The 23,101-nt window shown below is 49.2% G+C and overlaps 1 protein-coding gene across 1 annotated transcript; it reads left to right on the top strand.

Annotated features, from left to right (window-relative positions):
* Positions 1–4,418: 4,418 nt before the first annotated feature.
* On the top strand, positions 4,419–21,405 carry LOC135536455 (transmembrane protein 255B-like). Its single transcript, XM_064962797.1, has 6 exons — positions 4,419–4,505; positions 7,992–8,072; positions 10,573–10,658; positions 16,678–16,837; positions 17,359–17,505; positions 21,160–21,405. Exons 1-6 carry the CDS (start codon positions 4,419–4,421, stop codon positions 21,403–21,405), a joined length of 807 nt encoding a protein of 268 aa, XP_064818869.1.
* Positions 21,406–23,101: the final 1,696 nt, after the last annotated feature.

Genomic DNA, 23,101 nt, shown 5'->3' with positions numbered 1-23,101 from the left:
CTCCCCAACCCGGATCCGGGTTTGTGACTAAGCCTCAGGCTCATTAGCATAACCCAACGTTAACGATTTCTGAAAATCGCAAATAAAATTAAAATAATGCGTTTGCTCTCAAGCTTAGCCTTTTCTTAACAACACTGTCATCTCAGATTTTCAAAATATGCTTTTGAACCATAGAAATTGACTAATTTGTGTAAGAGTATGCAAAGCTAGCATAGCATTTTGTGTAGCATGTAGCCTTGCAACATTTTCACAAAAGCCAGATAACCAAATAAATAAAATCATTTACCTTTGAAGAGCTTCTGATGTTTTCAATGAGGAGACTCCCAGCCACATACCAAATGCGCAGTGTTTCCTGAAAGCGTCTGTGTGTAGGAGAAATCGTTCCGTTTTCTACATTGCGCCTGGCTACCGAAACGAACCGAAAATGCAGTCACCTACAACGTGAAACTTTTCCGGATTAACTACATAATATCGGCCGAAACATGGCAAACGTTGTTTGGAATCAATCCTCAAGGTGTTTTTTCACATATCTTCATTGACATGCAGTTCGTGGAAGCTTGCTTCTCTCTCTGTGCCCCATGGAAAAATACTGGCAGGTGACTTTTGCGCACCAATTTCGCGCAGGACACCGGCGGACACGTGGTAAAATGTGGTCTCTTATGGTCAATCTTCCAACGATCTGCCTACAAATACGTCACAATGCTGCAGACACCTTGGGGAAACGACAGAAAGGGCAGACTCATTCCTCTTGCGTTCACAGCCATATAAGGGAGATCATGAAAGACAGAGCCTCAAAAATCCTTGTCATTTCCTGGATGCCAAGTCATCTTGGTTTTGCCTGAAGCTCACGTTAAAGGCGTTTGCACAGAGAAGATATTTGTATTTCTGGACACGTCAGAGTGTTTTCTTTCGAACAGTAGCAATTATATGCATAGTCGAGCATCTTTTTGTGACAAAATATCTTGTTTAAAACGGGAACGTTTTTCTTCCAAAAATGAAATAGCGCCACCATAAGGGTAAGAGGTTAAGAGAGGAGGGGAGAGGAGGAGAGATGGGTTAAGAGAGGGGGAGAGATGGGTTAAGAGAGGAGGGGAGAGATGGGTTAAGAGAGGAGGGGAGAGGAGGAGAGATGGGATATGAGAGGAGAGGAGATGTGTTAAGAGAGGGGTAGAGATGGGTTAAGAGAGGAGGGGAGAGGAGGAGAGATGGGTTTAGAGAGGAGGGGGGAGGAGGAGAAATGGGTTAAGAGAGGGGGAGAGATGGGTTAAGAGAGGAGGGGAGATGGGTTAAGAGAGGAGGGGAGAGGAGGAGAGATGAGATAGGAGAGGAGATGAGAGGAGGAGAGATAGGATAGGAGAGGAGATGAGAGGAGGAGAGATGGGATATGAGAGGAGATGAGAGGAGGAGAGATGGGACAGGAGAGGAGATGAGAGGAGGAGAGATGAGATATGAGAGGAGATGGGAGGAGGAGAGATGAGATAGGAGAGGAGATGAGAGGAGGAGAGATGGGATATGAGAGGAGATGAGAGGAGGAGAGATGGGATAGGAGAGGAGATGGGAGGAGGAGAGATGAGATAGGAGAGGAGATGAGATAGGAGAGGAGATGAGATAGGAGAGGAGATGAGAGGAGGAGAGATGAGATAGGAGAGGAGATGGGAGGAGGAGAGATGAGATAGGAGAGGAGATGAGATAGGAGAGGAGATGAGAGGAGGAGAGATGAGATATGAGAGGAGATGGGAGGAGGAGAGATGAGATAGGAGAGGAGATGAGAGGAGGAGAGATAGGATAGGAGAGGAGATGAGAGATGGGATATGAGAGGAGATGAGAGGAGGAGAGATGGGAGATGAGATAGGAGAGGAGATGGGAGGAGGAGAGATGAGATAGGAGAGGAGATGAGATAGGAGATGAGATGAGAGGAGGAGAGGAGGTGAGATAGGAGAGGAGATGAGATAGGAGAGGAGATGAGATAGGAGAGGAGATGAGATAGGAGAGGAGATGAGATAGGAGAGGAGATGAGATAGGAGAGGAGATGAGATAGGAGAGGAGATGAGATAGGAGAGGAGATGAGATAGGAGAGGAGATGAGAGGAGAGGAGATGAGAGGAGGAGAGGAGATGAGAGGAGGAGAGGAGATGAGATAGGAGAGGAGATGAGATTAGATAGGAGAGGAGATGAGAGGAGGAGGAGAGATGAGAGGAGAGGAGATGAGAGGAGGAGAGGAGGTGAGATAGGAGAGGAGATGAGATAGGAGAGGAGATGAGATAGGAGAGGAGATGAGAGGAGAGGAGATGAGAGGAGGAGAGGAGATGAGAGGAGGAGAGGAGATGAGATAGGAGAGGAGATGAGAGGAGGAGAGGAGATGAGATAGGAGAGGAGATGAGATGAGATAGGAGAGGAGATGAGAGGAGGAGGAGAGATGAGAGGAGAGGAGATGAGAGGACTTTGTGTGTACTGAGGCTTCTGTTGGATTCAGATTTTCACCTTGAGTAAAAAGAGAGTCATGAGGAACATGTGTATCTCCATTGATAGAGAGTGTCACGGCAGGGAGGGATGAAAGCTGGGCCAGGGCAGTAAGGAGGTACAGGAAAAGCACACGGCCATCAGCACAGCACCAGTCTGCTAGGAGGGATTGGGAGGCAGTTAAAACGCTTTACAATATCAACTTGATGAACACCCATCTGTGATCGGGTCTGCTGGGGTTGGATGGGCAGTGTGTGTCTGTGTGTGTGTGTGTGTGGTGTGTGTGTGTGTGTGTGTGTGTGTGTGTGTGTGTGTGTGCGTGTGTGCGTGTGTGCGTGTGTGCGTGTGTGCGTGTGTGTGTGTGCGTGTGTGTGTGTGTGTGTGTGTGTGTGTGTGTGTGTGTGTGTGTGTGTGTGTGTGTGTACAACGTGCTCACACACACTCCATCATGGTGACTCAGTGAGCTGAAGAATTAAAATGACCACCAGTCATGTTCCCATGAACAGGCCTTGACTAGAAAACCCTCATTTCCAACTGACTGGGTTTATAACAGGAATGGTTTTCTCCCTGTCAGTGGAATGACGCTGTATTGATTTCACTGAGTTTGGGATGTGTCTTCATAGGATGTGTGTGTTTGGCAGAGTGTGTGAGTTTGTGAACATGTTTGTGTGTGTGTGTGCATGTGTGTGTGTGAGAAGAGATTGTGAAAAGGTGTGTGTGCTTGTGTGTGTGTGGGTGCGTGGGTGCGTGGATGAGTATGTGACGTGTGTGTGTGTGAGAGAGACACAGTCTGTGTTAAGGTGTGTGTGTTGGTGAATCAGATTGATGTGTTAAGGTGTGTGTGTTGGTGAATCAGATTGATGTGTTAAGGTGTGTGTGTTGGTGAATCAGATTGATGTGTTAAGGTGTGTGTGTTGGTGAATCAGATTGATGTGTTAAGGTGTGTGTGTTGGTGAATCAGATTGATGTGTTAAGGTGTGTGTTGGTGAATCAGATTGATGTGTTAAGGTGTGTGTGTTGGTGAATCAGATTGATGTGTGTTAAGGTGTGTGTGTTGGTGAATCAGATTGATGTGTTAAGGTGTGTGTGTTGGTGAATCAGATTGATGTGTTAAGGTGTGTGTGTTGGTGAATCAGATTGATGTGTTAAGGTGTGTGTGTTGGTGAATCAGATTGATGTGTTAAGGTGTGTGTGTTGGTGAATCAGATTGATGTGTTAAGGTGTGTGTGTTGGTGAATCAGATTGATGTGTTAAGGTGTATGTGTTGGTGAATCAGATTGATGTGTTAAGGTGTGTGTGTTGGTGAATCAGATTGATGTGTTAAGGTGTGTGTGTTGGTGAATCAGATTGATGTGTTAAGGTGTGTGTGTTGGTGAATCAGATTGATGTGTTAAGGTGTGTGTGTTGGTGAATCAGATTGGGGGAATGAGATTGACCTTCCCTGTGTAGAAGGGTCGTCCCGTTGGCCCACTCTGATTGGAGGACACTAAACAACCCATAAAGTACCTCTGCCTGACGAGGCAGGAAGCAGAGAGCTGTACATTTCCTTTATTACCCCAGTCCTCATCCAGGCAACACAATCATCTGAGGCAAGGGCACTTACGTAATCCTGGGGCACTGGCTGTGTTTGTGTGTCGGGGTGTTATGTGCATTACACTTACTAATTCTACTTCTCTCCTTCTCTCCCTCTCCTCCTCGCTTCTCCTCCTTACCTCCTCTTCTTCCTCTCTTCCTCTCCTTCTCCCCCCTCCTCCTCCCCCTTCTCCTCTCCCTCTCTCTCTCCTCCTCCCCTCCTCTTCTTCCTCTCCTTCTCCCCCCTCCTCCCCCCCTTCTCCTCTCCCCTCTTTCTCCTCCTCTCCCCCTTACCTCCCTTTCCTTCCTTCTCTCTCTCTCTCCTCCTCCCCCCTCCTTCCTCTCTCTTCTCCCTCTTCTCCTCTCCCTCTCTTCCTCCTGCAGCTCATGGCAGCCATCATCTTCATCAGTATGGGAGTCATCGCTTCCTTCTTCTGTGCCATCGTGGACGGAATCATCGCGGCTGAGTTCATAGTCAGTACACACACACACACACACACACACACACACACGCACACACACACACCCTCTGCTCAGGCTGACTCCAGTAATGAAACTTTGTAGAAACAATCAGATGGAACTTTGGTCTCTCGTCTCCGTGGCCAACTGTCCTCGTCACCGCTCTGTCGTTATTCACATGGCAACAGTCAAATCAGACCAATCTATCTGAGCACTCGCCCTGCCCGGCATTGTGGGTGCTCTGGTCTGACAGCCTGTGACGACAGACCAGTTAAGACCGATTGAACATCCCATAATAACACTAACATCCCTTCACTCTGAGACAAGACAAGCTACAGAATGCTAGGTTGCCTCCCAAACAGCCCCCTTTTCCCTAGATAGTGCACTACTTTTAACACAGCCTTAAAGTGGGACCGACATTGTTTTAACTAATTTGCAGATATGAAACAAACAGACACTCAATCAATCAATCAATCAATCAATCAATCAATCAATCAATCAATCAAATGTATTTATAAAGCCCTTTTCACACCAGTAGATGTCCCACAGGGCTGTACAGAAGCCCAGCCTGAAACCCCAAACAGCAGCAATGTAGATGCACAAAGACATTGTTCATCTGAATATCGCCACGTGAAACCGAATCTCATCGGGATGCAGTTGTTTACATTTCACATCTGTATTACTCTGGATTATTGACGCTGGTGAAGAAACCTCTTGTTTCCTTTTAATTAAGGTAGGAATTGAACAAGTACCTCTGCTGTAGTTACAGTATACAATGCAGCACGTGTGTCATCAGACCGTCCGAAAGACACGACCAGACTGAGAAAAGTGCTGTGAGATGAAGGGACAGATAACAGCAATAGCCAAGGAGACCTAAAGGGCACCAAAGGCACTAATTGTGGCGATTTCTGTTTAGTTTGATGCAGAAAAACAAGAGAATCTCTGGCTCAGTCGGTAGAGCATGGCGCTTGCAACGCCAAGCGTCGTGGGTTCGATTCCCGCTGGGGCCACCCATATGTAAAAGTAGTGGCCCCAGCCGACTTGTAAGTCGCTTTGGACAAAAGCGTCTGCTAAATGGGATATATTATTATTATTATTATTATTATTATATTATAAGAGACTGCTGCCCTGTAATACTTTCAATGTGGGGCTGGTGGCAGCAACATATACATCTTACGGTGAAACTGGAGGTTAGAAAAGTCAGTACATAGCACATTGAGGCATAGGAGTTACCGAGGACATTTTCTTTTAGCTGCCCATTGTGAAAGCTTGTTGAACCTGACCTCCAGTCATCTGCTGGTGTGTATATTGTCAAATGGCATTAATCATAGTCAAGAGAGCACACATGTCTAAACACATCAACCTCCTGTACTACAACACATTCATTATATTGTGTAACATCGGAGAACAATAAAACTGACTCGAAGCATCTAGAAGAACATTGCACAGTTTCATTCCTAAAACCCAAATCAGGTCAATTATACTCTTTGGTTTGCGTACCACAGACACTCATATCATCAGTCAAAAATATCCAATTCCCAGCTTCCATGTGACTCAACATTCCATGATGTACACTAAGGCATTGTGGGCAGAATAGATAGATGCAGTTCAATGCATGATTCATATCATTCACCAATACATGTATTTTATTTGATTGCTATCGGGTTGTAAATCCCAGCTGGCCTGGTACATAGTTTGCTGCCTCCATTCACGATGCACTGTTTCACTTTCAACGACTCAATGTTCTTTAACAAAAAACGAACGACTGTAACTAAGGTTGGGAATGTCAATACAACCACACTAGCAAGGGGCAATGATCACAAGTCAGTCAATGTGGCTAAGAGGCTAGCGTATCTATTTACGTAGCAAGCTAAAAACACAGAGCCTAGCGTTAGCTAGCTAGCTAGCTGCTAGGAGGATGTCCTGTCATTGGAGGACTGAGGAGTGGCTTCCGTCTGGCCACTCTACCATAAAGGCCTGATTGGTGGAGCTCTACAGAGATGGTTGGAGTGACCATCCGGTTCTTAGTCACCTCCCTGACCAAGACCCTTTTCCACCGATTGCTCAGTTTGGCCGGGCTGAGCAACTGGACTGTGTGTTTACAGGCAGTAGGATCTGTCATCATTCACTTTGAACTGGACTGTGTGTGTACAGGCAGTAGGACCTGCCATCATTCACTATGAACTGGACTGTGTGTTTACAGGCAGTAGGACCTGTCATCATTCACTATGAACTGGACTGTGTGTTTACAGGCAGTAGGACCTGTCGTCATTCACTTTGAACTGGACTGTGTGTTTACAGGCATTAGGACCTGTCATCATTCACTATGAACTGGACTGTGTGTTTACAGGCAGTAGGACCTGCCATCATTCACTATGAACTGGACTGTGTGTTTACAGGCAGTAGGACCTGGAGTGGAGATTATAAACCTAGAGAGGAACCAGGCTCTGAGGGGTGGCCAGTCCTCTTCTGGCTGTGCCGGGTGGAGATTATAAACCTAGAGAGGAACCAGGCTCTGAGGGATGGCCAGTCCTCTTCTGGCTGTGCCGAGTGGAGATTATAAACCTAGAGAGGAACCAGGCTCTGAGGGGTGGCCAGTCCTCTTCTGGCTGTGCCGAGTGGAGATTATAAACCTAGAGAGGAACCAGGCTCTGAGAGGTGGTCAGTCCTCTTCTGGCTGTGCCGGGTGGAGATTATAACAGTACATGGCCAAGATGTTCAAACGTTCATAGATGACCAGCAGGGTCAGGGTCACAGTGGTTGTAGAGGGTGCAACAGGTCAGCACCTCAGGGGTAAATGTAATCTGGCTTTTTATAGCTGATCATTCAGAGTAAGAGACAGCAGGTGCGGTAGAGAGAGAGAGTTGAAAACAGCAGGTCCAGGACAAGGTAGCACGTCCGGTGAACAGGTCAGGGTTCCATAGCCGCAGGCAGAACAGTTGAAACTGGAGCAGCAGCACGACCAGGTGGACTGGGGACAGCAAGGAGTCATCAGGCCAGGTTGACCTGAGGCATGGTCCTAGGGCTCAGGTCCCCCGAGAGAAAAGAAACAGAGTTAGAGGGAACATACTTAAATTCACACAGGACACCAGATAAGACAGGAGAAATACTCCAGATATAACAGACTGACCCTAGCCCCCCCGACACAGAAACTATATGACTACTGTAGCTCTGATTGGCTGTAGCACACCGACCAGTCTGCGTAGACTCCGGTCTGTTATTAGGTTTTATGTCCTGCAGTGTCTATTAATTGTCCAAACAGACAGCCATGTTCCCACTATATATTGCTATAGAATGTTCACATATGCCTTACTCTACGTAATTCCCAAACATTCTAAGAGTTTATGAAAACGTCAAAATGACCATATCTAATGGCTCGCTGGTCAGATAAGGATTCATATTCTTCCTGGTGGTGTATATATGAACACATTTTAATAAGATTTCATGTTGTTAAAATGCTGTCAGTTTCAACTTGAATCTCCTCTCTGTTTCCTCTCTCAGGACAGGAGGCCTCTGCTGGAGGACAGGTGTGAGTTCTACGCCAGTGGATCAGGGTACGCCTACGACAACTATTATACTGAGGTGAATCAGAGCACACACACACACACACCACACACACACCACACACACACCCACCACACACACACCACACACACACCCACCACACACACACCCACCCACCCACCACACACACACACACCTCCTCCACACACACACCGCCTCCACACACACACCTCCTCCACACACATCCCACAATACACACACCCCACCACACACACACCTCCTCCACACACACACACACACACACACACACACACACACACACACACACACACACACACACACACACACACACACACACACACACACACACACACACACACACACCCATGTCCTCCACACACACACACCCCCCCACCACACACACACCCACCACAAACACACACCACACACACCCCACAATACACACACCCCACCACACACACACCTCCTCCACACACACCCCCCCACCACACACACCCCACCACACACACCCACCACACACACACCTCCTCCACACACACCCCCCCACCACACACACCCCACCACACACACCACACACACACCCACCACAAACACACACCACACACACCCCACAACACACACACCCCACCACACACACCTCCTCCACACACCCCCCACCACACCCCCCCCCCACCACACACACACCCCACCACACACACACCTCCTCCACACACACACACCTCCTCCACACACACACACCTTCTCCACACACACACACCTCCTCCACACACACACACACCTCCTCCACACACACCCCCCTCACCACACACACACCTCCACCTCCCACCACACACACACCTCCTTCCTAAGTATAATGTGTATGAAAAACGTTGAATGACTTGCTTATGACTTTCAGAATTCATTAAAGCTCGATGAAGTCTTGACAGAGTTAGTAAACGTCGTGGGGCGGATCTTTCCCTTCCCACTCAGTACAGCGTGTTCAGTGTTACCATGGAGATTGAGCCTGTGTCTGAGATAACACCCTCTTCCTTTAATAGTGGAGGGGGGGACGTAGGTCTATCTTTAGAGTCTGAAATAACACCCTATTCCTTTAATAGTGGAGGGGGGGGATGTAGGTCTATCTTTAGAGTCTGAAATAACACCCTATTCCTTTAATAGTGGAGGGGGGGATGTAGGTCTATCTTTAGAGTCTGAAATAACACCCTATTCCTTTAATAGTGGAGGGGGGGACGTAGGTCTGTCTTTAGAGTCTGAGATAACACCCTATTCCTTTAATAGTGGAGGGGGGGGGGACGTAGGTTAGTTAGGGTTTATGGGGGGTAGATAATACATAGTTTGGGGTTACGGGGGGGGGGGTAGATAATACATAGTTAGGGGTTATGGAGGGGTAGATAATACATAGTTAGGGGGGTAGATAATACATAGTTAGGGGTTATGGGGGTAGATAATACATAGTTAGGGGTTATGGGGGGGTAGATAATACATAGTTAGGGGGTAGATAATACATAGTTAGGGGTTATGGGGGGGTAGATAATACATAGTTAGGGGTTATGTGGGGGTAGATAATACATAGTTAGGGGTTATGGGGGGTAGATAATACATAGTTAGGGGTTATGGGGGTAGATAATACATAGTTAGGGGTTATGGGGGGTAGATAATACATAGTTAGGGGTTATGGGGGGGGTAGATAATACATAGTTAGGGGTTATGGGGGGTAGATAATACATAGTTAGGGGTTATGGGGGGGTAGATAATACATAGTTAGGGGTTATGGAGGGGTAGATAATACATAGTTAGGGGTTATGTGGGGGTAGATAATACATAGTTAGGGGTTATGTGGGGGTAGATAATACATAGTTATGGGTTATGGGGGGGGGTAGATAATACATAGTTAGGGGTTATGTGGGGGTAGATAATACATAGTTAGGGGTTATGTGGGGGTAGATAATACATAGTTATGGGTTATGGGGGGGTAGATAATACATAGTTAGGGGTTATGGGGGTAGATAATACATAGTTAGGGGGTAGATAATACATAGTTAGGGGTTATGGGGGGGTAGATAATACATATTTAGGGGTTATGTAGGGGTAGATAATACATAGTTAGGGGTTATGGGGGGTAGATAATACATATTTAGGGGTTATGGGTGGTAGATAATACATAGTTAGGGGTTATGGGGGGTAGATAATACATAGTTAGGGGTTATGGGGGTAGATAATACATAGTTAGGGGTTATGGGGGGTAGATAATACATAGTTAGGGGTTATGGAGGGGTAGATAATACATATTTAGGGGTTATGGGGGGTAGATAATACATAGTTAGGGGTTACGGGGGTAGATAATACATAGTTAGGGGTTATGGGGGGGTAGATAATACATAGTTAGGGGTTATGGTTAGGGACGGGTTCGCTGGTTGGGGTATCGGGCTCTCTGGCACCATCTACTGACAATGACACATTCTGTTTTTTGCTGCCATAGCAATGTCTCTTTGTCTCTGTCTGTCTGTCTGTCTGTCTGTCTGTCTGTCTGTCTGTCTGTCTGTCTGTCTGTCTGTAGGTGATGTGCAGCTCATTCAACAGTGAGTGTAAAGTGAGAATGAAGAGCAACACCTGCTACTGCTGTGACCTGTACAACTGTGAGAGGTAAGGAAAAACACCTGTGTGTGTGTGACTGTCTGTCTCCTGTCTCTCCTCCAGTCCAGACTACCATACCCATTACTATGAGTTCACTCTGTCTCCTGTCTCTCCTCTAGTCCAGACTACCATACCCATTACTATGAGTTCACTCTGTCTCCTGTCTCTCCTCCAGTCCAGACTACCATACCCATTACTATGAGTTCACTCTGTCTCCTGTCTCTCCTCCAGTCCAGACTACCATACCCATTACTATGAGTTCACTCTGTCTCCTGTCTCTCCTCCAGTCCAGACTACCATACCCATTACTATGAGTTCACTCTGTCTCCTGTCTCTCCTCCAGTCCAGACTACCATACCCATTACTATGAGTTCACTCTGTCTCCTCTCTCTCCTCCAGTCCAGACTACCATACCCATTACTATGAGTTCACTCTGTCTCCTGTCTCTCCTCCAGTCCAGACTACCATACCCATTACTATGAGTTCACTCTGCCTCCTCTCTCTCCTCCAGTCCAGACTACCATACCCATTACTATGAGTTCACTCTGTCTCCTGTCTCTCCTCTAGTCCAGACTACCATACCCATTACTATGAGTTCACTCTGTCTCCTGTCTCTCCTCCAGTCCAGACTACCATACCCATTACTATGAGTTCACTCTGTCTCCTGTCTCTCCTCCAGTCCAGACTACCATACCCATTACTATGAGTTCACTCTGTCTCCTCCAGTCCAGACTACCATACCCATTACTATGAGTTCACTCTGTCTCCTCCAGTCCAGACTACCATACCCATTACTATGAGTTCACTCTGTCTCCTGTCTCTCCTCCAGTCCAGACTACCATACCCATTACTATGAGTTCACTCTGTCTCCTGTCTCTCCTCCAGTCCAGACTACCATACCCATTACTATGAGTTCACTCTGTCTCCTGTCTCTCCTCCAGTCCAGACTACCATACCTAGTACTATGAGTTCACTCTGTCTCCTGTCTCTCCTCCAGTCCAGACTACCATACCCATTACTATGAGTTCACTCTGTCTCCTCTCTCTCCTCCAGTCCAGACTACCATACCTAGTACTATGAGTTCACTCTGTCTCCTGTCTCTCCTCCAGTCCAGACTACCATACCCATTACTATGAGTTCACTCTGTCTCCTCTCTCTCCTCCAGTCCAGACTACCATACCTAGTACTATGAGTTCACTCTGTCTCCTGTCTCTCCTCCAGTCCAGACTACCATACCCATTACTATGAGTTCACTCTGTCTCCTCTCTCTCCTCCAGTCCAGACTACCATACCTAGTACTATGAGTTCACTCTGTCTCCTGTCTCTCCTCCAGTCCAGACTACCATACCCATTACTATGAGTTCACTCTGTCTCCTCTCTCTCCTCCAGTCCAGACTACCATACCTAGTACTATGAGTTCACTCTGTCTCCTGTCTCTCCTCCAGTCCAGACTACCACACCCATTACTATGAGTTCACTCTGTCTCCTGTCTCTCCTCCAGTCCAGACTACCACACCCATTACTATGAGTTCACTCTGTCTCCTGTCTCTCCTCCAGTCCAGACTACCACACCCATTACTATGAGTTCACTCTGTCTCCTGTCTCTCCTCCAGTCCAGACTACCACACCCATTACTATGAGTTCACTCTGTCTCCTCCAGTCCAGACTACCATACCCATTACTATGAGTTCACTCTGTCTCCTGTCTCTCCTCCAGTCCAGACTACCACACCCATTACTATGAGTTCACTCTGTCTCCTGTCTCTCCTCCAGTCCAGACTACCACACCCATTACTATGAGTTCACTCTGTCTCCTCCAGTCCAGACTACCATACCCATTACTATGAGTTCACTCTGTCTCTTCTCTCTCCTCTAGTCCAGACTACCATACCCATTACTATGAGTTCACTCTGTCTCCTGTCTCTCCTCTAGTCCAGACTACCATACCCATTACTATGAGTTCACTCTGTCTCCTGTCTCTCCTCTAGTCCAGACTACCATACCCATTACTATGAGTTCACTCTGTCTCTTCTCTCTCCTCTAGTCCAGACTACCATACCCATTACTATGAGTTCACTCTGTCTCCTGTCTCTCCTCTAGTCCAGACTACCATACCCATTACTATGAGTTCACTCTGTCTCCTGTCTCTCCTCCAGTCCAGACTACCATACCCATTACTATGAGTTCACTCTGTCTCCTCTCTCTCCTCCAGTCCAGACTACCATACCCAGCACTATGAGTTCACTCTGTCTCCTGTCTCTCCTCCAGTCCAGACTACCATACCCATTACTATGAGTTCACTCTGTCTCCTGTCTCTCCTCCAGTCCAGACTACCATACCCATTACTATGAGTTCACTCTGTCTCCTCCAGTCCAGACTACCATACCCATTACTATGAGTTCACTCTGTCTCCTCTCTCTCCTCCAGTCCAGACTACCATACCCATTACTATGAGTTCACTCTGTCTCCTGTCTCTCCTCTAGTCCAGACTACCATACCCATTACTATGAGTTCACTCTGTCTCCTCTCTCTCCTCCAGTCCAGACTACCATACCCATTACTATGAGTTCACTCTGTCTCCTGTCTCTCCTCCAGTCCAGACTACCATACCCATTACTATGAGTTCACTCTGTCTCCTCCAGTCCAGACTACCATACCCATTACTATGAGTTCACTCTGTCTCTTCTCTCTCCTCTAGTCCAGACTACCATACCCATTACTATGAGTTCACTCTGTCTCCTGTCTCTCCTCTAGTCCAGACTACCATACCCATTACTATGAGTTCACTCTGTCTCCTCTCTCTCCTCCAGTCCAGACTACCATACCTAGTACTATGAGTTCACTCTGTCTCCTGTCTCTCCTCCAGTCCAGACTACCACACCCATTACTATGAGTTCACTCTGTCTCCTGTCTCTCCTCCAGTCCAGACTACCACACCCATTACTATGAGTTCACTCTGTCTCCTGTCTCTCCTCCAGTCCAGACTACCACACCCATTACTATGAGTTCACTCTGTCTCCTGTCTCTCCTCCAGTCCAGACTACCACACCCATTACTATGAGTTCACTCTGTCTCCTCCAGTCCAGACTACCATACCCATTACTATGAGTTCACTCTGTCTCCTGTCTCTCCTCCAGTCCAGACTACCACACCCATTACTATGAGTTCACTCTGTCTCCTGTCTCTCCTCCAGTCCAGACTACCACACCCATTACTATGAGTTCACTCTGTCTCCTCCAGTCCAGACTACCATACCCATTACTATGAGTTCACTCTGTCTCTTCTCTCTCCTCTAGTCCAGACTACCATACCCATTACTATGAGTTCACTCTGTCTCCTGTCTCTCCTCTAGTCCAGACTACCATACCCATTACTATGAGTTCACTCTGTCTCCTGTCTCTCCTCTAGTCCAGACTACCATACCCATTACTATGAGTTCACTCTGTCTCTTCTCTCTCCTCTAGTCCAGACTACCATACCCATTACTATGAGTTCACTCTGTCTCCTGTCTCTCCTCTAGTCCAGACTACCATACCCATTACTATGAGTTCACTCTGTCTCCTGTCTCTCCTCCAGTCCAGACTACCATACCCATTACTATGAGTTCACTCTGTCTCCTCTCTCTCCTCCAGTCCAGACTACCATACCCAGCACTATGAGTTCACTCTGTCTCCTGTCTCTCCTCCAGTCCAGACTACCATACCCATTACTATGAGTTCACTCTGTCTCCTGTCTCTCCTCCAGTCCAGACTACCATACCCATTACTATGAGTTCACTCTGTCTCCTCCAGTCCAGACTACCATACCCATTACTATGAGTTCACTCTGTCTCCTCTCTCTCCTCCAGTCCAGACTACCATACCCATTACTATGAGTTCACTCTGTCTCCTGTCTCTCCTCTAGTCCAGACTACCATACCCATTACTATGAGTTCACTCTGTCTCCTCTCTCTCCTCCAGTCCAGACTACCATACCCATTACTATGAGTTCACTCTGTCTCCTGTCTCTCCTCCAGTCCAGACTACCATACCCATTACTATGAGTTCACTCTGTCTCCTCCAGTCCAGACTACCATACCCATTACTATGAGTTCACTCTGTCTCTTCTCTCTCCTCTAGTCCAGACTACCATACCCATTACTATGAGTTCACTCTGTCTCCTGTCTCTCCTCTAGTCCAGACTACCATACCCATTACTATGAGTTCACTCTGTCTCCTGTCTCTCCTCTAGTCCAGACGACCATACCCATTACTATGAGTTCACTCTGTCTCCTGTCTCTCCTCCAGTCCAGACTACCATACCCATTACTATGAGTTCACTCTGTCTCCTGTCTCTCCTCCAGTCCAGACTACCATACCCATTACTATGAGTTCACTCTGTCTCCTCTCTCTCCTCCAGTCCAGACTACCATACCCAGCACTATGAGTTCACTCTGTCTCCTGTCTCTCCTCCAGTCCAGACTACCATACCCATTACTATGAGTTCACTCTGTCTCCTGTCTCTCCTCCAGTCCAGACTACCATACCCATTACTATGAGTTCACTCTGTCTCCTCTCTCTCCTCCAGTCCAGACTACCATACCCATTACTATGAGTTCACTCTGTCTCCTGTCTCTCCTCCAGTCCAGACTACCATACCCATTACTATGAGTTCACTCTGTCTCCTCCAGTCCAGACTACCATACCCATTACTATGAGTTCACTCTGTCTCCTCTCTCTCCTCCAGTCCAGACTACCATACCCATTACTATGAGTTCACTCTGTCTCCTCCAGTCCAGACTACCATACCCATTACTATGAGTTCACTCTCTCTCCTCTCTCTCCTCCAGTCCAGACTACCATACCCATTACTATGAGTTCACTCTGTCTCCTCCAGTCCAGACTACCATACCCATTACTATGAGTTCACTCTGTCTCCTGTCTCTCCTCCAGTCCAGACTACCATACCCATTACTATGAGTTCACTCTGTCTCCTGTCTCTCCTCCAGTCCAGACTACCATACCCATTACTATGAGTTCACTCTGTCTCCTGTCTCTCCTCCAGTCCAGACTACCATACCCATTACTATGAGTTCACTCTGTCTCCTGTCTCTCCTCCAGTCCAGACTACCATACCCATTACTATGAGTTCACTCTGTCTCCTCTCTCTCCTCCAGTCCAGACTACCATACCCATTACTATGAGTTCACTCTGTCTCCTCTCTCTCCTCCAGTCCAGACTACCATACCCATTACTATGAGTTCACTCTGTCTCCTCTCTCTCCTCCAGTCCAGACTACCATACCCATTACTATGAGTTCACTCTGTCTCCTGTCTCTCCTCCAGTCCAGACTACCATACCCATTACTATGAGTTCACTCTGTCTCCTCTCTCTCCTCCAGTCCAGACTACCATACCCATTACTATGAGTTCACTCTGTCTCCTCTCTCTCCTCCAGTCCAGACTACCATACCCATTACTATGAGTTCACTCTGTCTCCTCTCTCTCCTCCAGTCCAGACTACCATACCCATTACTATGAGTTCACTCTGTCTCCTCTCTCTCCTCCAGTCCAGACTACCATACCCATTACTATGAGTTCACTCTCTCTCCTCCAGTCCAGACTACCATACCCAGTACTATGAGTTCACTGTCTCCTCTCTCTCCTCCAGTCCAGACTACCATACCCATTACTATGAGTTCACTCTGTCTCCTCTCTCCTCCAGTCCAGACTACCATACCCATTACTATGAGTTCACTCTGTCTCCTGTCTCTCCTCCAGTCCAGACTACCATACCCATTACTATGAGTTCACTCTGTCTCCTGTCTCTCCTCCAGTCCAGACTACCATACCCATTACTATGAGTTCACTCTGTCTCCTCTCTCTCCTCCAGTCCAGACTACCACACCCATTACTATGAGTTCACTCTGTCTCCTGTCTCTCCTCCAGTCCAGACTACCACACCCATTACTATGAGTTCACTCTGTCTCCTCCAGTCCAGACTACCATACCCATTACTATGAGTTCACTCTGTCTCCTGTCTCTCCTCCAGTCCAGACTACCACACCCATTACTATGAGTTCACGGGGGTGAGTAGCTGCTGGGATGTGGTCCAGCTCCATCGTCTGCTGTGGGTCTGTGTGGTGCTCAACATAATGGGCCTGTTCCTGGGAATCATCACAGCTGCTATACTGGGGGCTTACAAGGACCTGGTGGGCACACAAACACACACACACACACACACACACACACACACACACACACACACACACACACACACACACACACACACACACACACAATACCTAGAACACACGTCTGTTTGTTAGGTACATATTTCATTTGTTGTTGGTTACACTAACTATACGTATTCCTCTCTCTTCCCCCCCTTCCCACCCCTCTCCCTTCCCCCCCTTCCCACCCCACTCCCTTCTCTCCCTTCTCCCTTCCCCCCTTCTCTCCCCTCTCCAAATCTCTCCCTTCCCCCCTTCTCTCCCCTCTCCCCCTCTCCCTTCCCCCCCCTTCTCTTCCCTCTCCCTTCCCCCTTCCCTCCCCTCTCTTTCTCCCTCCCTCCCCTCTCCCCCTTCTCTCCCCTCTCCCTTCACCCTCTCTCCCTCCCTTCGCTCTCCCTCTTTCCCTCCCCTCCCCTCTCCCTCTCTCTTTCTCCCTCCCCTTCCCTTCCCTCTCTCTCCTCTCCCTCCCTCACTCCCTCCCTTCCCTCCTTCTGTCTCAGGCTCCTGCCACCCAGATGTCCCCCAGTCCCGCCCCACCCCCCCATATCATGTATAACCCCACCCAGCATGTGGTGACCTACGCTGGCTTCTGCCCCAACGGACAGGCCCTGCCCGCCTACCCCAACTACCCCGCTTTGCCCATGCAGGTAAAAAATACCCCAACTACCCCGCTCTGCCCTGTAGGTTAGACCCCAACTACCCCCAACTACCCCACTCTGCCCCTGTAGGTTAGACCCCAACTACCCCACTCTGCCGCTACAGGTTAGACCCCAACTACCCCACTCTGCCCTGTAGGTTAGACCCCAACTACCCCACTCTGCCCCTGCAGGTTAGACCCCAACTACCCCCAACTACCCCACTCTGCCCCTGCAGGTTAGACCCCAACTACCCCCAACTACCCCACTCTGCCGCTACAGGTTAGACCCCAACTACCCCCAACTACCCCACTCTGCCCCTGCAGGTTAGACCCCAACTACCCCCAACTACCCCACTCTGCCCCTGCAGGTTAGACCCCAACTACCCCCAACTACCCCACTCTGCCCTGTAGGTTAGACCCCAACTACCCCACTCTGCCCTGTAGGTTAGACCCCAACTACCCCACTCTGCCCCTGCAGGTTAGACCCCAACTACCCCCAACTACCCCACTCTGCCGCTACAGGTTAGACCCCAACTACCCCACTCTGCCCCTGTAGGTTAGACCCCAACTACCCCACTCTGTCCCTGTAGGTTAGACCCCAACTACCCCACTCTGTCCCTCTAGGTTAGACCCCAACTACCCTCAACTACCCCCAACTACTCCACTCTGCCCCTCTAGGTTAGACCCCAACTACCCCACTCTGCCCCTGTAGGTTAGACCCCAACTACCCCACTCTGCCCCTGTAGGTTAGACCCCAACTACCCCACTCTGCCCTGTAGGTTAGACCCCAACTACCCCACTCTGCCCTGTAGGTTAGACCCCAACTACCCCACTCTGCCCTGTAGGTTAGACCCCAACTACCCCACTCTGCCCCTGCAGGTTAGACCCCAACTACCCCCAACTACCCCACTCTGCCGCTACAGGTTAGACCCCAACTACCCCACTCTGCCCCTGTAGGTTAGACCCCAACTACCCCACTCTGTCCCTGTAGGTTAGACCCCAACTACCCCACTCTGTCCCTCTAGGTTAGACCCCAACTACCCCCAACTACCCCCAACTACTCCACTCTGCCCCTCTAGGTTAGACCCCAACTACCCCACTCTGCCCCTGTAGGTTAGATCCAACTACCCCACTCTGCCCCTGTAGGTTAGACCCCAACTACTCCACTCTGCCCCTCTAGGTTAGACCCCAACTACCCCACTCTGCCCCTGTAGGTTAGACCCCAACTACCCCACTCTGCCCCTGTAGGTTAGACCCCAACTACCCCACTCTGCCCCTGCAGGTTAGACCCCAACTACCCCACTCTGCCGCTACAGGTTAGACCCCAACTACCCCACTCTGCCCTGTAGGTTAGACCCCAACTACCCCACTCTGCCCCTGCAGGTTAGACCCCAACTACCCCCAACTACCCCACTCTGCCGCTACAGGTTAGACCCCAACTACCCCACTCTGCCCCTGTAGGTTAGACCCTAACTACCCCACTCTGTCCCTGTAGGTTAGACCCCAACTACCCCACTCTGTCCCTCTAGGTTAGACCCCAACTACCCCCAACTACTCCACTCTGCCCCTCTAGGTTAGACCCCAACTACCCCACTCTGCCCCTGTAGGTTAGACCCCAACTACCCCACTCTGCCCCTGTAGGTTAGACCCCAACTACCCCACTCTGCCGCTACAGGTTAGACCCCAACTACCCCACTCTGTCCCTGTAGGTTAGACCCCAACTACCCCACTCTGCCCCTGTAGGTTAGACCCCAACTACCCCACTCTGCCCTGTAGGTTAGACCCCAACTACTCCAAACTACCCCACTCTGCCCCTGTAGGTTAGACCCCAACTACCCCACTCTGCCCCTGTAGGTTAGACCCCAACTACCCCACTCTGCCCCTGTAGGTTAGACCCCAACTACCCCACTCTGCCCCTGTAGGTTAGACCCCAACTACCCCACTCTGCCCCTGTAGGTTAGACCCCAACTACCCCACTCTGTCCCTGTAGGTTAGACCCCAACTACCCCACTCTGTCCCTCTAGGTTAGACCCCAACTACCCTCAACTACCCCCAACTACTCCACTCTGCCCCTCTAGGTTAGACCCCAACTACCCCACTCTGCCCCTGTAGGTTAGACCCCAACTACCCCACTCTGCCCCTGTAGGTTAGACCCCAACTACCCCACTCTGCCCTGTAGGTTAGACCCCAACTACCCCACTCTGCCCTGTAGGTTAGACCCCAACTACCCCACTCTGCCCTGTAGGTTAGACCCCAACTACCCCACTCTGCCCCTGCAGGTTAGACCCCAACTACCCCCAACTACCCCACTCTGCCGCTACAGGTTAGACCCCAACTACCCCACTCTGCCCCTGTAGGTTAGACCCCAACTACCCCACTCTGTCCCTGTAGGTTAGACCCCAACTACCCCACTCTGTCCCTCTAGGTTAGACCCCAACTACCCCCAACTACCCCCAACTACTCCACTCTGCCCCTCTAGGTTAGACCCCAACTACCCCACTCTGCCCCTGTAGGTTAGATCCAACTACCCCACTCTGCCCCTGTAGGTTAGACCCCAACTACTCCACTCTGCCCCTCTAGGTTAGACCCCAACTACCCCACTCTGCCCCTGTAGGTTAGACCCCAACTACCCCACTCTGCCCCTGTAGGTTAGACCCCAACTACCCCACTCTGCCCCTGCAGGTTAGACCCCAACTACCCCACTCTGCCGCTACAGGTTAGACCCCAACTACCCCACTCTGCCCTGTAGGTTAGACCCCAACTACCCCACTCTGCCCCTGCAGGTTAGACCCCAACTACCCCCAACTACCCCACTCTGCCGCTACAGGTTAGACCCCAACTACCCCACTCTGCCCCTGTAGGTTAGACCCCAACTACCCCACTCTGTCCCTGTAGGTTAGACCCCAACTACCCCACTCTGTCCCTCTAGGTTAGACCCCAACTACCCCCAACTACTCCACTCTGCCCCTCTAGGTTAGACCCCAACTACCCCACTCTGCCCCTGTAGGTTAGACCCCAACTACCCCACTCTGCCCCTGTAGGTTAGACCCCAACTACCCCACTCTGCCGCTACAGGTTAGACCCCAACTACCCCACTCTGTCCCTGTAGGTTAGACCCCAACTACCCCACTCTGCCCCTGTAGGTTAGACCCCAACTACCCCACTCTGCCCTGTAGGTTAGACCCCAACTACTCCAAACTACCCCACTCTGCCCCTGTAGGTTAGACCCCAACTACCCCACTCTGCCCCTGTAGGTTAGACCCCAACTACCCCACTCTGCCCCTGTAGGTTAGACCCCAACTACCCCACTCTGCCCCTGTAGGTTAGACCCCAACTACCCCACTCTGCCCCTGTAGGTTAGACCCCAACTACAATAGTATTTCGTAAAAGTAAAATCTCCTCGTCATCCAGTGATATGAATGTCTCCTCTCTGTCATCTCTCTCCTCTCTCTCTTCTCTCTATGTCTCTCAACCTCGGTCTCTCTCTCTCCTCTGTTGTCTCTCTCTCCTCGCTCTCTTCTCTCTATGTCTCTCTCTCTCAACCTCGGTCTCTCTCTCTCTCTCCTCTGTTGTCTCTCTTCTCTCCCCTCTGTTGTCTCTCTTCTCTCCCCTCTGTTGTCTCTCTCTCCTCTCCTCTCCTCTTCTCTCTCTCTGTCTTTCTCAGCACCACAGCAGTTACCAGGCCCCCTCCACCCCCCAGCCCGGCCTGGAGATGACCCTAACCCCCTCCTCTCCGTCAGAGGAGAGCCAGAGCCAGCCTTCCGCCCAGGCCCCCAGCCAGCCCACCTTCCAGACTGGCTCCCAGGACCCTGGTCAGGGTTACATGCTAACACCCAACGCCCCTGCCCTCTACCCTGGCCCCGTCTACGGGCCCTCCGGCTTCGAGAAGCCCCCTCCTTATGCATGCTGAATGCCAACCTGACCTTTAGCCTTTGACCTTTAGGCCAGGGTAAGAGAGGCTAATGTCCAGAAACAACACCTGGCCTCTGTCACCTGGTCAGCACAGACATGAAGGAATCAGCTCGGTGTGACAGCTTCTATATATCCTATCAATCAATCAGATATGGCTTCCATATAACAAATATATCCTTTCAATCAATCAGCTATGGCTTCCATATAACAAATATATCCTTTCAATCAATCAGATATGGCTTCCATATAACAATTATATCCTTTCAATCAATCAGATATGGCTTCCATATAACAAATATATCCTTTCAATCAATCAGATATGGCCTCCATATAACAATTATATCCTTTCAATCAATCAGATATGGCTTCCATATAACAAATATATCCTTCCAATCATTGCTTCTTACGGCCAGCTATGTGATTCCTTTAGATCTGCACACAACAACCAGTTAGGGAATAAAAGGGACTAGGAGACATGGGGCTAGGAGACAAGGGACTAGGATAAGGGACTAGGAGACATGGGGCTAGGGGATAAGGGACTAGGGCTTCTTTCTGGACGAGGCCAGAGAATGTAGCACAAGCAGGGTTGGGGAGGTTACTTTTAAAATGCACCTGTCCAAAATAGTAATTATTGGATTACTCAAACTAAGTACTGTAATCTGATTACTTTTACTGCTGCAATTAGATTAGAGGCATTTGAAGAAGACAAACTGGCATGCTACCAATTGCACAACATTAATTGCAGGATAAATCAATGGGAAGAGGTCCAGAAACAGCCCCTAGCCTCTCACCTGGTTAGCAGTTAGCACAGACCTGAAGGAACCAGATGGTGTGATGGCTTCCATATACGCTTCCAACAAATCAGATATGGCCTCCATATACCCTTCCAACCAATCAGATATGGCCTCCATATACCCTTCCAACCAATCAGATATGGCCTCCATATACCCTTCCAATCAGATATGGCCTCCATATACCCTTCCAATCAGATATGGACTCCATATACCCTTCCAATCAGATATGGCCTCCATATACCCTTCCAACCAATCAGATATGGCCTCCATATACCCTTCCAATCAGATATGGACTCCATATACCCTTCCAATCAGATATGGCCTCCATATACCCTTCCAACCAATCAGATATGGCCTCCATATACCCTTCCAATCAGATATGGCCTCCATATACCCTTCCAATCAGATATGGCCTCCATATACCCTTCCAATCAGATATGGCCTCCATATACCCTTCCAATCAGATATGGCCTCCATATACCCTTCCAATCAGATATGGCCTCCATATACCCTTCCAATCAGATATGGCCTCCATATACCCTTCCAATCAGATATGGACTCCATATACCCTTCCAATCAGATATGGCCTCCATATACCCTTCCAACCAATCAGATATGGCCTCCATATACCCTTCCAACCAATCAGATATGGCCTCCATATACCCTTCCAATCATTGCTTCTTACCCAGCTATCAGATTCATCCAGAACTCCACACAACAACGAGGTAAGAACTAGAAGGGACTAGGAGTCTAGGGACTAACAGATTATGGGCTAGGAGACAAGGGGCTAGGAGACAAGGGGCTAGGGCGTGTTTTTGGACCAGGCCAGAGAATGTAGCAGAAGACACCTCACAGACAGATAAGCCATGACAGAGAGAAGACCTCTGGACTTTAATAATC

The sequence above is a fragment of the Oncorhynchus masou genome, unplaced genomic scaffold, assembly GCF_036934945.1.
Source record: "Oncorhynchus masou masou isolate Uvic2021 unplaced genomic scaffold, UVic_Omas_1.1 unplaced_scaffold_621, whole genome shotgun sequence".
Lineage (NCBI taxonomy): Eukaryota > Metazoa > Chordata > Actinopteri > Salmoniformes > Salmonidae > Oncorhynchus > Oncorhynchus masou.
The sequence above is the reverse complement of the archived record's forward strand: the minus strand, read 5'-3'. Positions and strand labels throughout refer to the sequence as shown.